The 13,964-nt window shown below is 40.7% G+C and overlaps 1 protein-coding gene across 7 annotated transcripts in view; it reads right to left on the reverse strand.

Annotated features, from left to right (window-relative positions):
* Positions 1-13,964, reverse strand: part of LOC149284527 (uncharacterized) — a 109,519-nt gene that overhangs the window by 90,447 nt on the left and 5,108 nt on the right. For 6 of the 7 annotated variants that reach the window (XM_089496528.1, XM_089496531.1, XM_089496532.1 and 3 more), the window contains exon 2: positions 5,303-5,556. The exons of the other annotated variant lie outside the window; for it this stretch is intronic. In XM_089496528.1, coding sequence (XP_089352654.1) covers positions 5,303-5,495 — 193 coding nt within the window. In that variant the 5' untranslated portion in view covers positions 5,496-5,556. The remainder of the gene's footprint in view (positions 1-5,302; positions 5,557-13,964) is intronic. 7 annotated transcript variants of the gene reach the window in all.

Genomic DNA, 13,964 nt, shown 5'->3' on the forward strand with positions numbered 1-13,964 from the left:
CCAACCAAAATGCACAATATACTTGTTGCAAGCTTTCAAAGCTCCACTGGCTACTTCATCAGGCAAGGTGTTACAAATCAAACAGGAGAAAAAAAATGGAGATGTTAGTAGGAAGCCTGCATTTTGTTCTTCTGTCCTTGGTTAAGATGGTATGAGGAGGGTAAATTTGCAGGCTGGTTCCTCCTCCTTCTGGTCATGTGGGAATTGGGAGTTTAGCAAAGTCCAGGAAACTTAAAGTACATTTGTAATCCGATCTGTCTCCATTCCATATGTTGAACATAAAGAAAACAAAAATAATGACCACGGAGAATCTACATAAATTCAACCCAGACCATGAAGAAATAGAAAGAGTGGAAAAAAGTCTCAAACACTGACAGGGACTGCAGCCAGGAAATAAGAAGATTAAGAATTGAGAGGGTGGCTATGAAAGAACTAGAAAATATCCTAAAATGTAAAGATTTACAGTGGGACCTTGATAGCCACAGAGATCCTTTCCAGACACAAACACACCCTCCCGCACAGATGCAGATGCCAAAATCCTTGAATACTCAAGTTCCTTCCTGGTGCTGTTGCAGCTGCCCCTGCCACCGCCCTCTTCTTCCTCTTCCTCCTCCTCCTCCTCTTCCTTGTGCTCTTCCTCCTCCTCACAATTGTACCCACCGCCCGAGAAGAGCAGCTTCTTCAAGATCAGAGCAGCTGCACGCTGTGGGAGCAATAGGGAGGAGGAGGAAGAGGATGACAATGACAAGGAGGACTGAGAGAATGAGGAGGAGGAGGAAGGTGGTGCAGTGGCAGCAGCTGCAACAGCATCAGGTAGGCCTTTATTGGAGACAACCAAGGGCTTGCCGTCTGCAGATGGCAATTCCATGGATAAGATGGATGGACTCTATTAAAGAAGTCATGGGTATGAATTTGCGGGAACTAAGCAGAGCAGTGGAGGTCAGGGAGTCTTGGAGATGTCTCATCCACAGAGTCACCATGGATCAAGATTGAGGGCAGTTAACAACAACAAATTACTGGCATCTGAAATCCTTTCAAAAAACAGGATGCATTCCTTCCTGGATCATTGGATCTGACCAGTGATGTAGCTGAATGAGCTCAGACCAAGCCATTGGTCCCTGTAGTTCAGCAGCAACTACACTGACCAGCAGTGGCTCTCTGGAATTTCAGGTAGAGCTCTCTTCTCATCCAAGGGAATGTACCTGGAACCCTCTGGATGCAAAGTGTTAACTCTGCCACTGAGTCATGGCCCTTTCCTGTGGCCAGCTTGCCTGACGGATAGATATAAATGTTTCTGAGAACTATCCATTACTAGTGATACGAAGCCCTAGGTGGGGGGGGGAATGGTTAAATTTAGGGGGAAAGAAAAAGGTTGTTTTTTTTTTTTTCCCCCAAAGCCTTTTCTTCCAGGGAAAATGTGGGAACACTTGTGTTCATATAGTTCCTCCCCCAAAATTATTTCTAAGAATTATGTCAGAGGAAGGCTTATAGACAAGACTAATTACAGGATCAGATCACTGCAATTCTTAGTCTTGGGTTTCCTTTTCTCAGTTCATTTGACAGGAACGTCTGCTTGACACTATGGAGAAATAGAGGAAACTAAAAAAAGCGTTATGTTGTTGATAGTTCCCCTGCCTTGTTTTTATTAATTGTTGCCTTTTTTTTTGAACTGGCAAAATGCAATCAATTCCTTATAGTTCAGGACTCTCTGGTCCATTTGTAAATATTAAATATTAATTATTAACATATATTAAATATAAAAATTAAATTCAATTTGTAATAAATAACCTGTACCAAACATGATAATATTAAGGCAAACCAAATTACAGTGGGATTACTCCACATTCGCTGGAGTAAGAGGCACAGGACCCCTGTGAAAGTGGGAAAACCACAATTTTTTAAAAAAGCTATTTTTTTAACCTGAGAGATCACTTTTCTAGGAATCTGTGTTCTCCAGTACAACTCTATGGTCAATATCTACTGAATGCCTACCATAGAACTGCAGTGGAGGACCAACAAATGCCTAGAGAAGTGATCTATCTATGAAACTTAGTTCCTCCAGCATGACCTTTGGCAGAAACTGACCACAGAATTGTACTGGAGGACCTATAAATGCTTAAAGAAGTGTTTCACTAGGAATCTCTAGGTCCTCCAGCATGACTTTTGGCAGAAGTTGACCATAGAATTCCACTGGAGGACCTAACGATTCCAATAGGGAACATATTAATCAAATCCATGAATAATCAAATCTACAAAACTCAAAGCCAAAAATGTGGAGGGCCAACTCATGTTTTATATTCCTTAAGTAATAAAGTGGCTTTCAATTTATAAAGTGTGACAGTATTGCCATTTTTAATTTTTTTTCCTGGTACTTTTCATCACCACCACCACCACTACCCCCCCAAAAAAAAATCCTGGGAAAAAGTTTTCCCAGCATAGCTTCAAAATTTCTGGAAATTTTACATCAATGTTCATAAAGTTCCCAATTGAACAGAATGCAGCAGCCAAACTAACAAGATGCCAAGTGCCTAAGGTGTGCCAATTGTATATTTTCAGCACTCTGAGATAAAAGGTTTCTCTGGCTGGCAATTTGCTTCTGAACTCAATTTAAGCTGGTGGTCTTAAGCCAGCGTGGACAAAGCGCAGCCCTCCAAGGCTGGTTTTGTAATCACGGAAAACGCTGACTTCCCTAGACTACCATTTTCAACACACACAAAAAGTGAATTGTCTCTTTTGGAATCAGCCATTTACCTTATTAAACAGGCTGCCAACTCCCCTTGTATTGCAAAGGGATCGTGTCACACCTTTGACACTAACTGAGAAAATGTTGTAGCACAAGCTTTTGTAGCCTAGGGGTGCATCTACAATGTCTGGTGTTCTGCCCTTTGACAAAAAGGGCATTATAAATAAACACTGTTGTTGTCACTATTATCATTATCCGATGGGATAACTTTACAAGGCCTTTAGCCTTCTCTGCCAAACAGTGCTGGTGCCTCACAAAACTACAAATTCCAGGATCCTATAACATGGCAGCTAAACTGGCATCAAACTACATTATTTCTACAGTATAGATGCACCCTCATTTTACTTCCTCAGATCTGCATCTGAGGAAGTAGACCAAGGTCCAAAACACACTAGAGAAATAATCCAGTTTGAGACTGTCTTAACTGTACTGCCATGGAATTCTGGGAACTGTAGTTTTGTGAGACATTTAGCTTTCTGTGTCAGAGAGCTCTCATGGCACAATAAACTACAATTCCCAAGATTCCCGAGCACTGAGCCAGGGCAGTTAAAGCAGTCTCAAACTGGATTATTTTTACAGTGTGCTTTGGGCCCAAGTCTACAAAAGCTTAGGCTACAAGTCTTTTGCTTATTTGTTTTCAAAGGTGCTACTAGATCCCTTTGCATACTTATATTCTAGAGACTAACATGGCTACAGAGTTGTTCCCACTAGGAAAAGCTCCGAAGCCTGATTTGAGCTATATGCCCCTAGTTCCCACTGGAAATCAAGTCTGATCCTCATTTGATGGGGAAATAGAGGAGCAAACGCAAAAAGCCTGGGGGGGGGGGGGTTGGTAGCAGTTATTTTGACGTTCTTTTGAGAAGAATCGGTTCTGATGCAATTCTTAACAGTGGGAACGCCAGATCATCAGAATCAATTCTTTCTGAGGGGAGGGACAAATGGCAGAGGGGTGATGTTTTGACAGATTCCCCCATTCCCCCTTTGCAGTGCTGCCTGTGTACTTGTGTTTTTTTAATTGATATAATATGTGATTAGAATATATGATTGATAGACTATGTGATTGATAGTCTATGCGATTGTTTAATTTTGTACCTACTTGCAAGGCAAGAAAGGACAAAAGGAGGTGTGACAGCAGTGCTGCCTGTGTTCAGTTTTTGTTTTTTAATTTAAACTGATAGAATATGTGATTGATAGATTATGCGATTGATTGATTTTGCAAATAACTTGCAAAATCAATCGAAAATTCTGTATTTTAATTTTTTTTTAAAAAAAATTCCTCCCCTTCATCCTCCTCCTCTGTTCCTCCAGTGCCTTCCTTCCTTCCCTGCTTGGCTTCCCCAGTGCCTGGCTTCCTTCCTTTCCCATCTGGCTTCCCCGGTGCCTGCCTTCTTTCCTTCCCCACTTGGTTTCCCCGATGCCTGCCTTCCTTCCCTGCTTGGCGTCCCTGGTGCCTTCCCTTTTATAGTGAGAACGAGGGATCTTTTGAAATTGGTTACAAGCACGGAGGGGACCCAAATCACAACCCATGTTATTCTGCCAGTGGGAATGAGCCCCAAGTCTCGGAATTCTATCCCCCTGTACTGTTTAACTTTTCATAGAATCGTAGAGTTGAAAGAGACCACAAGGGCCATCCAATCCAATATTTTTTAAAAGGGGAAGTAGAACTTCCAGTTTTGTGGGGTCCCCAAGAAGGCCTGGAGCAGAAAATCTGGCCATGGTCCTGCAGAAATTGTCTACTCCCTCCTTAATAACCCTAAAGCATTAATAACTGGGGCTGCCCTTTCATAGGACACCTTTATAGCAGGACGGCTCCATTTTCATTGCCATGATTTCATCTTGGGGAATCTTGACATTTGCAGTCTTGTAAGAGATGGGAGCTCTCCAGCTGAGACTTCTCAAGACCGCTCCCTAAAATACAAATCCCAAGAGGATCCCAGGGGATGTCGCTGTGGAAGTTAAAATGGAACTGCAGGTTTATGACTGGGTGGTGAAAAGGAGCACCAGAACATTTTCAGAAACACCTTCTTCTGCATGAACCCCTTCAGACACTTAAAGAGTACCACAGCTAAATTAATCCCTGGCATCGCTAGTTCAAAAAGACTCAGGGGAGCAAGTTTGCCTGAGGCTCTGGCAAGCCACTGTCTGTCTAAGAAAACAAGACTGGATTATAGAGACAAACTTCTTGATCTGATTCAAAGCAGATCCATTTACCAAGTCCATTCTACCAAGCCAGAAGCCAAATATTCCATCACTGACCTCTGCCTGTTGAAAGATCTTGTAGCACCTTTGAGACCAACTGAAAGAAACAAGTTGGCAGCATGAGCTTTCATAGACTTAAGTCTACTTCCGTTACTGCATATGGATTTAAGTCTGCGAAAGCTCAAGCTGTCAATTTCTTTCATTCAGTTAACCTCAAAAGGGCTACAAGAGCTCTCTACATATTGATTCTACAGACTAATATGGCTATATGTTTGAATTTTGACTTCTGCTTGTTTTACTTTTACCCTTAAACTCTATGGCTGAACAAAGAAACTCAGTTTCCTTGCCCTCCTAGCCTACCTTGAGTGGTTGGAGTGGCTCCAATATTCCTGCTGGCTTCCGTCTGTCTCCCCTGGCTGTGAAGTGTCTGGGTGCCATTGTGAGCCATGCCCCTTTGAGGTAGTTCAGTCAGGGGCTGGATGTACAGCCTTCCACACAGGTAGGATGAGTCCTCTCGCTTGGGCTTCTGGTCCCATTGTTTGGGTTCCTCCATGCGGCTGCTGTTAGGCTAACAGAAGTCTATGTCTCCCTTGGGGCTGAGCCTGGTCTGGCAGCTGGAAATGAGGTTGGGTGGGTGGGTGGGGGGTAACAATAAATAATAAGAAAGCCAGCTTGGTGTAGTGGTTTGAATCTTGGACTACAACTCTGGAGATCAGGGTTCAATTCTCCACTCAAGCATAAAAACCCGCTGGGTGAACTTGGGCAAGTCACACTCTCTCACCCTTAGAGAATGGCAATGGCAAGCCCCCAGTGAGGAATCTTGCCAAAAAACACCAGCCCTATGATAGGTTAGTCCCACGGTCACCACAAGTCAAAAATGACAGAGACATACAACTATTATTAATAACAATTACAATCGTTGTTCTGCTGCAAAACACCCCAGCAGAGAGAGAGAGAGAGAGAGAGAGAGAGAGAGAGAGGACTACAGTGACTATATGGGGGCCAATGAGGAGAAGAAGCTGCTGGCCTACTGCTCCTTGGACCTCTGCCTTCCAAGTGGGATTCTTTTATCTTCAGGACTAAGGCCCTGGCTCAGCATATTTGTGCTGGGTATAGAGGGTGAGGTCCTGGCTTTTTCCTGGTTTATTATCTGCTTTGACCATCTGTTCTTACTATCTGCCTGTCTGTTTAGTGGACTGTTGGTTTTTTTAAATAGCAACTGGTCTGTCGGCCTAACAGAGAAAGGATGTGCTTTTCAGAGGCAAGAAGGGAGACACAGTTTCAGGGAGCAACCATTTGAGTCATAGAGGTCAGTTATGAAGGGAGGAGACAATTAAAATATCAAGGAAGAGAGGAGCACAAGAGGATACTTGTGGTCCCCAAACTGTCTCCTAGTCCAAATAGCATGGACAGCCTTTGGTGACAGCCCGCCTGGGTTGAAAATACTGCTACTGAATGCCAGGTCAGTGAATAGTGAAACAGCTGCCATACAGGACCTGATCATGAAGGAACAAGCTGACCTGGCATGTATGACAGAGACCTGGTTGGATGAGGCTAGGGGTGTTAAGCAATCTCAGCTTTGCCCACTAGGATTCTCTGTGATGCAGCAGCAGCAGCCAAGACCTGGAGGACAGGGAGGTGGAGTTGCAGTGGTCTATCATGATTCCATCCCCCTGACCAGATGCCCCTTCACACAGTCTACAGGTTTTGGGTGTATATACCTAAAGGTGGTTAGCCAGGATAGAACAGGGATTCTGTTTGTGTACCGCCCACCCTGCTGCTCAGCAGTCTCCCTTCCTGAGCTAGCTGGGGTGGTCTCGGGTTGGTGTTGGCGTCTCCTCATCTATTAGTGCTGGGAGACTTCAACAACCATGCTGAGACTGCCAGTTTAGGAGTGTCTCAGGACTTCATGGTCTACATCACAACCATGGGTCTGTCCCAAGTGGTATCTGGCCCTACCCATGCTGCAAGGCACACTCTGGACCTTGTTTTCTGTGCTGGGTGGGGTGATGATAATCTTGGTGTGGAGGAATTCTCACATTTCTGTAGTCATGGGTGTTTATCACACTATACTCTTATAGTGCTACTATTCCACTTTAACTGCTCTAGCTGCCTCCTGTTGCATTCTGGGATTTGCAGTTTTAAGGAGGGGTATTTAGAATTCTCAGGCAGAGAAGTCCCCTCCTTAAAACTGCAAATCCCAGAATGCAACAGGAGGCAGCTAGAGCAGTTAAAGTGGAATAGTAGCACTAGAAGAGTATAGTGTGATAAACATCATGGACAGATCATTATCTGGTCAGGTTTAGACTCAGTGGGATTCAGAACCTCTGCAGGGGTGCAGCCTATTTGGCAGACCATATCTCCCTATATGAGCTGTCCCAGGCTCCAAGATCCTCAGGGGAGGCCCTTCTCTCCGTCCCACCACCATCAGAAACACAGTTGATGGGGACACGAGAGAGGGCCTTTTATGTGGCCGCCCCTAGACTCTGGAACTCCCTGCCCAGGGAGACCAGAATGGCCCCTTCCTTGATGGCCTTCCGCCGACAGACGAAAACCTTCCTTTTCAGACAGGCATTCAAAAGAGAAAGCTTTTAAAGAACGGCCTAGATGCTATATTGTTTTAATGTATTTAAAACATTTTTATCTTTTTAAAGTTTTTGATATCTTAGCAATTTGTTTTAATTATTGTACTATTTAAATTCTGTTTTAATGTGCTACTTTTGTATGTTTTTAATTGTATTGTTTTTTAATATTGTAAGCCAGACTGAGTACCAGTCCTAGGAGAAGGGCGGGATAGAAATAAATATAACAACAACAACAACAACAATTCCCTTTAACATTTGGATTAATTGAAAACATCAGGGTATTCTCAGATTCATATTTTGAGATGTAAATGGATCAATTTATCTTTTGGCTTTGGTAAAACTAGGGATGTTTTTAAATCTTGATCAGCAGAGATTGTTGTGCTGGGAGGGAGGAATGGTGGAGGTGGGAGAAGGAGGCGGTGTGTGGGGTGCTTGAAGGGGGAGCGAAATAAAAGAAAATAAAGGGTCAACTCTCCTCCCCCCCATGTCATTGGTTTTCTTCCCCCTTGTTGTTGTTGTGTGCCTTCAAGTCATCCCTGATTTATAGTGACTCTAAGGGGGAACCTATCATGGAGATTCCTGAAGCATGGAAATTGAACAGCCCCCCACTTCATTTAAAAAACAAAGAATGTAGTAAATAGCAATAGCAGCTTCATTTATATAGCACTTCATGTCCCACTGATCAATCTCTAAGTGGTTTACAACTGTAAGCTAATTGCCCCCATCAAGTTGGTACTCATTTGAGTGACCTTAGAAGAATGCAAGGCTGAGCCAACCCTGAGCCCCTGGCTGGGATTGAACTTACAACCTTATGGTCTGTGAGTGAGTGGCTGCAGTACAGGCATTAACCCTAAATGAAAAACAGCATTAAAGGTCCAAAACCAATTTCAACTCAGGCACTTCTTGCCATGGGTGGGTGGGGGGGAGGAATCAGACACATACACACACAAAAGCCCCTAAAGAAAAGAGGTTTTGGTTAAGGAGGGAGGTCTCTACATGCATACATCAGGAAGTGTTCATGAGGCCGGGAGGAGAATAGAAGAGTGACACCCTCCCCTCTGAATGCCTTTCTGCAGAGCAGAGGATTATTCCTGAATTTCCTTGGAGGGGGAAAAGGAGGCCTTTCAAGGAGGAGGCTGGAGAGGAGGAAGGTAACAAATATAGGGGGGGTGGAAGAACCCTCAAATTCCCTTTCTAGGTGGGAAACCTTCCCTGAATAATTGACTCAGTTGCCCCCACTGATATGGACTGTCCTAATGCCACCCCAGATGTCCTGTCGCCTGTCTCTGGTTGTTTTAATGATTTTAATTGTATTTTATTATAATTATTGTCATGTTATAATTACTGTTGATTTGTTTTAGGGAGGGAGGGATAGTGAGATTTATCTTACTGTATTGTATGCATTTTATTGTTGTAAGCCACCTCGATCTTATTGGAGAGGCAGGGTGGAAATAATAATAATAATAATAATAATAATAATAATGTATTTATTAACAATTAACAGATGAAGTATACAGTGAGCCCTTCTTATACACAGATTTTTTTATACACAGATTCAAGCATCCACTGTTTGAAAATGTTCAAAAAAAGTATAAATTTCAAATATCAAACCTTGATTTTTCATTTTTTATAAGGGACACCATTTTGCTATGTCATTATATTTAATGGAACTTGAGCATCAACAGATTTTGTTATCCACGGGGGATCTTGGAACCAAACCCCAGTGGAGAACAAGGACCCACTGTACAGATAAATAAAATAAAAGTTAAATTATGAAAGTAAGTAATATTAATTGGAAATCAAAATACAAAGTTCACTCCTCCAAAATTGAAAATTAATCACTAAAAAAGTTTAAAATGCCATTTTACACCGAAAGACCATTGCTGCTGCGGAAAAGCTGGCCGCTTTAGTTGTTATGATGGACACTAGTCTGCCAGCAAATAGGATACTTAAAACTCATGACTGCTTCCAGGATAATTTCTAAGAATTGGATAAATAAAAATGTGATGATAAACATTATAAAAAGGGGCAATATGCTTCCGGCTGGGAATGGCGCCTCGCCGAACGGAATCCTTTTAGCTCCGGATCCGTTCTGATCTGTGGCGGGAATTGGGGACCCAAAGGGATCTTTGAGGTCTCAAAATTCCCTCTGAATACTGAGGGATCAGAGGGGGCTCAACGGAGGGCTCATACTCTAGCTCCCGGCGCTGGAAACAGAAGTAAGTTTGCAGCCATGGTCGCAGACTGAAAGCCGGGGAGAGGAGCCTGCAGAGAAACCCACGCCTGCTATTGATCTTTAATGGAAAGCCTTAGGCTCTCCATACAGAGGCGCCCACCAGCATTCAAGGATTTTATTGGACTTGTATTTTGATCTAAAGAAGAGCTGAGTTTGATTATATTTTGCTGAGAACTGACCATTATCTTGGGAGACAAACGGAGATTGGACATTTAAAATATAAATTCTCTCTCTATTTGATTCTTTGAAACACTTTGGAAGATTCCACTTACTGGACCGGACTTATTGGATAAAATATAAAAATATAAAGGTGAGAACTGATATTCGAACCGGATTAGAAATTTAATTGAATATACGTCTTGGGCTTTGGAGAAAAGGCTTCAATCAAATTTGGGGAAAAACAGTCTCCCCCTTCGTTATATCATAGCCATTGACTCTTAGAAGGGTCGGAGAAAAGAGGGGAAGACGAAGAGAGGGAAAGGAAAAATATAAACAATAAATTCCAACAGCAAATCGAACTAATCAAGTTGTCCTTGAAAACCCACCTGTGCCTGAAAAGCAGCGTCCGACGAAGGACTAGAGGAGGAGTTGGTGCTGGGGAAGAAACGGTGTTTGTTTGGAGATTTGGAGGAGTGATATCTGGAGGAGGAAGCGTGTGGATGTGAAAGCAGCGGTGGAGGTGTGGAAGAAGAGGAGGAGTGGCGAAGGGACGGACTTGGAGGAAGATTGGCAGGGACTGTGGGGTGAACTTGTTGGTATGAGGAAGGGAAGGATCAGCAGGAAGTGAAGTGGAGGCTGTGGGAAGTTGAAAGTAAAGGAGTAGAAACAAGAAGGTACCAGTCAAAAGTGAAAGAGTGTGGGATTCTGGAGGACTGAACTAGCTGATCTGTTTCTGGAGAGAACGGACAGGAGAAGCAAGACTTGTGGGAAGAAGACAGAAATAGAAGAGGAGAAACAAGACGGAACTCAGTGGAAAAGGGAGGGGTTACAGATTGGAGGACTGTGACTGCTCTTTTAAATTTGGGAGGGAAGTTTAAAAAAAGAAAAGGAAGAAAAAAGGGGGCAAAAGCAGCAGTGAAATTGGTGAGATAAAGACAAAGACAATAAAAGGTAATTAAATAACAGAAGTAAGAAATTATATAAAGTGGGGTTTATTTGAAGCTGAAAGTGGAATAGAGTATTGTATAGAGATTTATATTGATATAGTAAAGGATAAAGGATAACTTATATTGGTATTAGGGTAAGGAAGTGATAATAAGGATTTCAATATAGCTTATATTAAGGAAAAGGATAGAAAGGAATTTGGTATAAGAAATATATAAGGTAAAGTATAAGATTTGTATAGATACTGCTATAATTGATATTATATTGTGTTTTACTTTATTCCAGTCACACTATTTTTAATATAATGAACACAAGAAAACAAACGCAGAAAATCAACTCATTGAATTCAAATCAAAGACGGTTGTCTATAGAAATGAATAAGAATACAGACATGAATGAATTATTTTTGGAAAAATTTGATAATTTAGCTTTAATGGTTAATAATTTGTCCAAAGATTTAAATAAAGAATTTATCACTTTTAAGAAGGAGATTAGGGAAGATTTGAAAGCAATAAATCAAACGGTGGACAAATTAACAATTGATGTACAGAAAACAAAACAAAGAGTAGAAATCTTGGAATTTAGAAATGAAAAGCTGGAAAATGATATGTCAAAAATTTTAAATAAAGGTGAAGATGAATTGGATGCAAGAGCTATGATCGATTTGAAACTAAAAGAAAAGTCCGTTAAAATTAGAGGGATTCCAGAGCAAAAAGATGAAGATTTTAATGACAAATTAATTGTGGCCATAGCAAATTTTATGAATAGAGACCCTGACTCTTTTGGAAATGAGGTGGACAAGCTCTATAGAGTGAACTCTTTAGTTGCAAAACAAAAGGGCTTACCACGGGACGTGTCAGTGCATTTTGTCCGGAAAATAGTGAGAGATAAATTTTTGAATTTACATAACGAATCTCCTTTTAAATATGAAGATCTGGAACTAAAGGTGATGAAGGATATCCCGGGAAGACTTTTGCAGAGGAGAAGAAGTTATATTGGTCTAACACAATTTTTAAGAGCAGAAGGGATATCCTACAGGTGGGATATCCCAGAAGGCCTTATTTTTTGGTGGAAGAGAAAAAGAGTGTACAAACATACCCCAGAACAAGCTAAAAAATTTTTAAGACAAGTGAAGAAGAATCGTCAAGTAGGAAAAGAAGGGAAAGACAAGACTACAGGTGGAGATCAAACTGGTGAAGCTTTGAGCAAGGAAGAACAAGAAAAGGGTGGTGAAGAAGAAGCTTCTCAAGAGTTATTAGGTTCAGAATCAGAATTAGAATTTGATGATCAAGACTTGTCACAGGAGGAAGAAAGACTGAGAAAAGAAGAACAAGGACAAGGTGGTGACAACTGACTAAAGATTTCGTGTACTGAGCTGTTAAGCTCCCAGTTGAATTATCTTCAGATCTGCTTTAACTAAACAAGATTAATCTTTTCTTCTTGGTTGACATATACAACTTACTTTTGAACACAACTTATTTACATTTTGTGATAATACAAATAAATAAAGATAATTAAATTTTTATTACCGTGACTGGTGTTCAGGAGATACTTTTTAAGGGTGGTCTGCATGATGAAGTGTCTTTCCTGGAACGTACAGGGGATGAACACCCCTCAGAAGAGGAAAAAAATCTTTCACTACTTACAGAAAGCAAAGTTAGATGTAGTTTGTTTACAGGAAACAAGAATAAGAGATAAAGATAAAAAACATTTGAGATGTACCAAATTGGGTCAGGAATTTTCAGCAAACTCTAAATTAAAAAAAAAGGGGGTGGTATTGTATGTGAATTCGAAATATGAAGCAAAGGAGATAATGCGAGACGCAGAAGGAAATTATGAAATGATTGAACTAATAGATAATGATCATAAAGTGTTGATTGTGGGTATATATGGTCCGTTGGAAAATAAAAATAAATTTTATAAAAATTTGAAATCAAAGCTCTTGCAACGAGATGGAGATTCAATAATTCTTCTGGGAGACTGGAATGGGGTAATTGATACGGAACTGGACAGATTTTCAGAGAAAAAATTAAAAAAAAATCAAGGCAAATTACCAAAAGAATTCTTTGACCTAATGGAAAGTCTATCGGTGAATGATGCCTGGAGAATGAAATATGGAGATAGTAAAGATTATACCTTCTATTCAAATCCACATAAAACTTGGTCTAGAATTGACATGATACTACTCTCAGCTCACTTAAATAATAAGATTAAGGAAGTCAAAATTTTACCTAGAATCCTCTCAGACCATAGCCCAGTACAAATAAATTTGGATATTGAAAGAAAAAAGCAGTTTAGTTGGAAATTAAATTCGCACTTATTACAAGATGAAAATATCGTCAGACAATTGAACGATCAGATTGATAAGTATTTTGAAGAAAATTTAAATAAAGGTACTTCACCACAAATAGTATGGGACGCCCATAAAGCAGTCATAAGAGGCTGGCTGATAAAGAAAGCAGTGGAAATAAGAAGGAATAGACAAGAAAAATTAGATAAATTGAATAAGGAATTAAGTGAAAGGGAGGATGTATTGAAAAAGAATCCAAAAGATTACTTAATCAAACAAGAGATCAAATTTTTACAAAAGCAAATATTGATATTATTAGTAGAGGAAATCGAGAAAAAATTAAAGTTCTTGAAGCAAAAGTATTTCATTTCGGCCAATAAACCCGGTAGATTGCTTGCTTACCAAATTTGAAGAGAAAAAGCAAAAAGGACAATTGAAGTTATAAAGGAGGGAGAGAAGTTAGTCACAACCCAGAAAGGGCTTAAAAAAGCATTTCTGAAATATTTCTCAGAATTGTTTAACGAACCCAAGATAAATGGATGTAAAATAATTAAGTATTTAAATAGACAAAAATTAAAGAAATTTACAGAGGAACAAAAAGAAGTCTTGAATCAAAACATCTCGTTGCAGGAGTTGAGTGATGCAATTAATAAAAGTAAATCGGGAAAATCCCCAGGCCCAGACGGATTTATAAATGAATACTATAAAAGATGTCAAGACCATATAAGAAACCCGTTGCTCCAGGTCATGAATGAAGTTACCTCGGGAAAGATACCTCAAACGTGGACACAATCGGACATAACGTTG

This window comes from Sceloporus occidentalis, unplaced genomic scaffold (genome assembly GCF_023333645.1).
Source record: "Sceloporus occidentalis isolate IW3139 unplaced genomic scaffold, rSceOcc1.0.p SCAF_91, whole genome shotgun sequence".
Taxonomy (NCBI): Eukaryota; Metazoa; Chordata; class Lepidosauria; order Squamata; family Phrynosomatidae; genus Sceloporus; species Sceloporus occidentalis.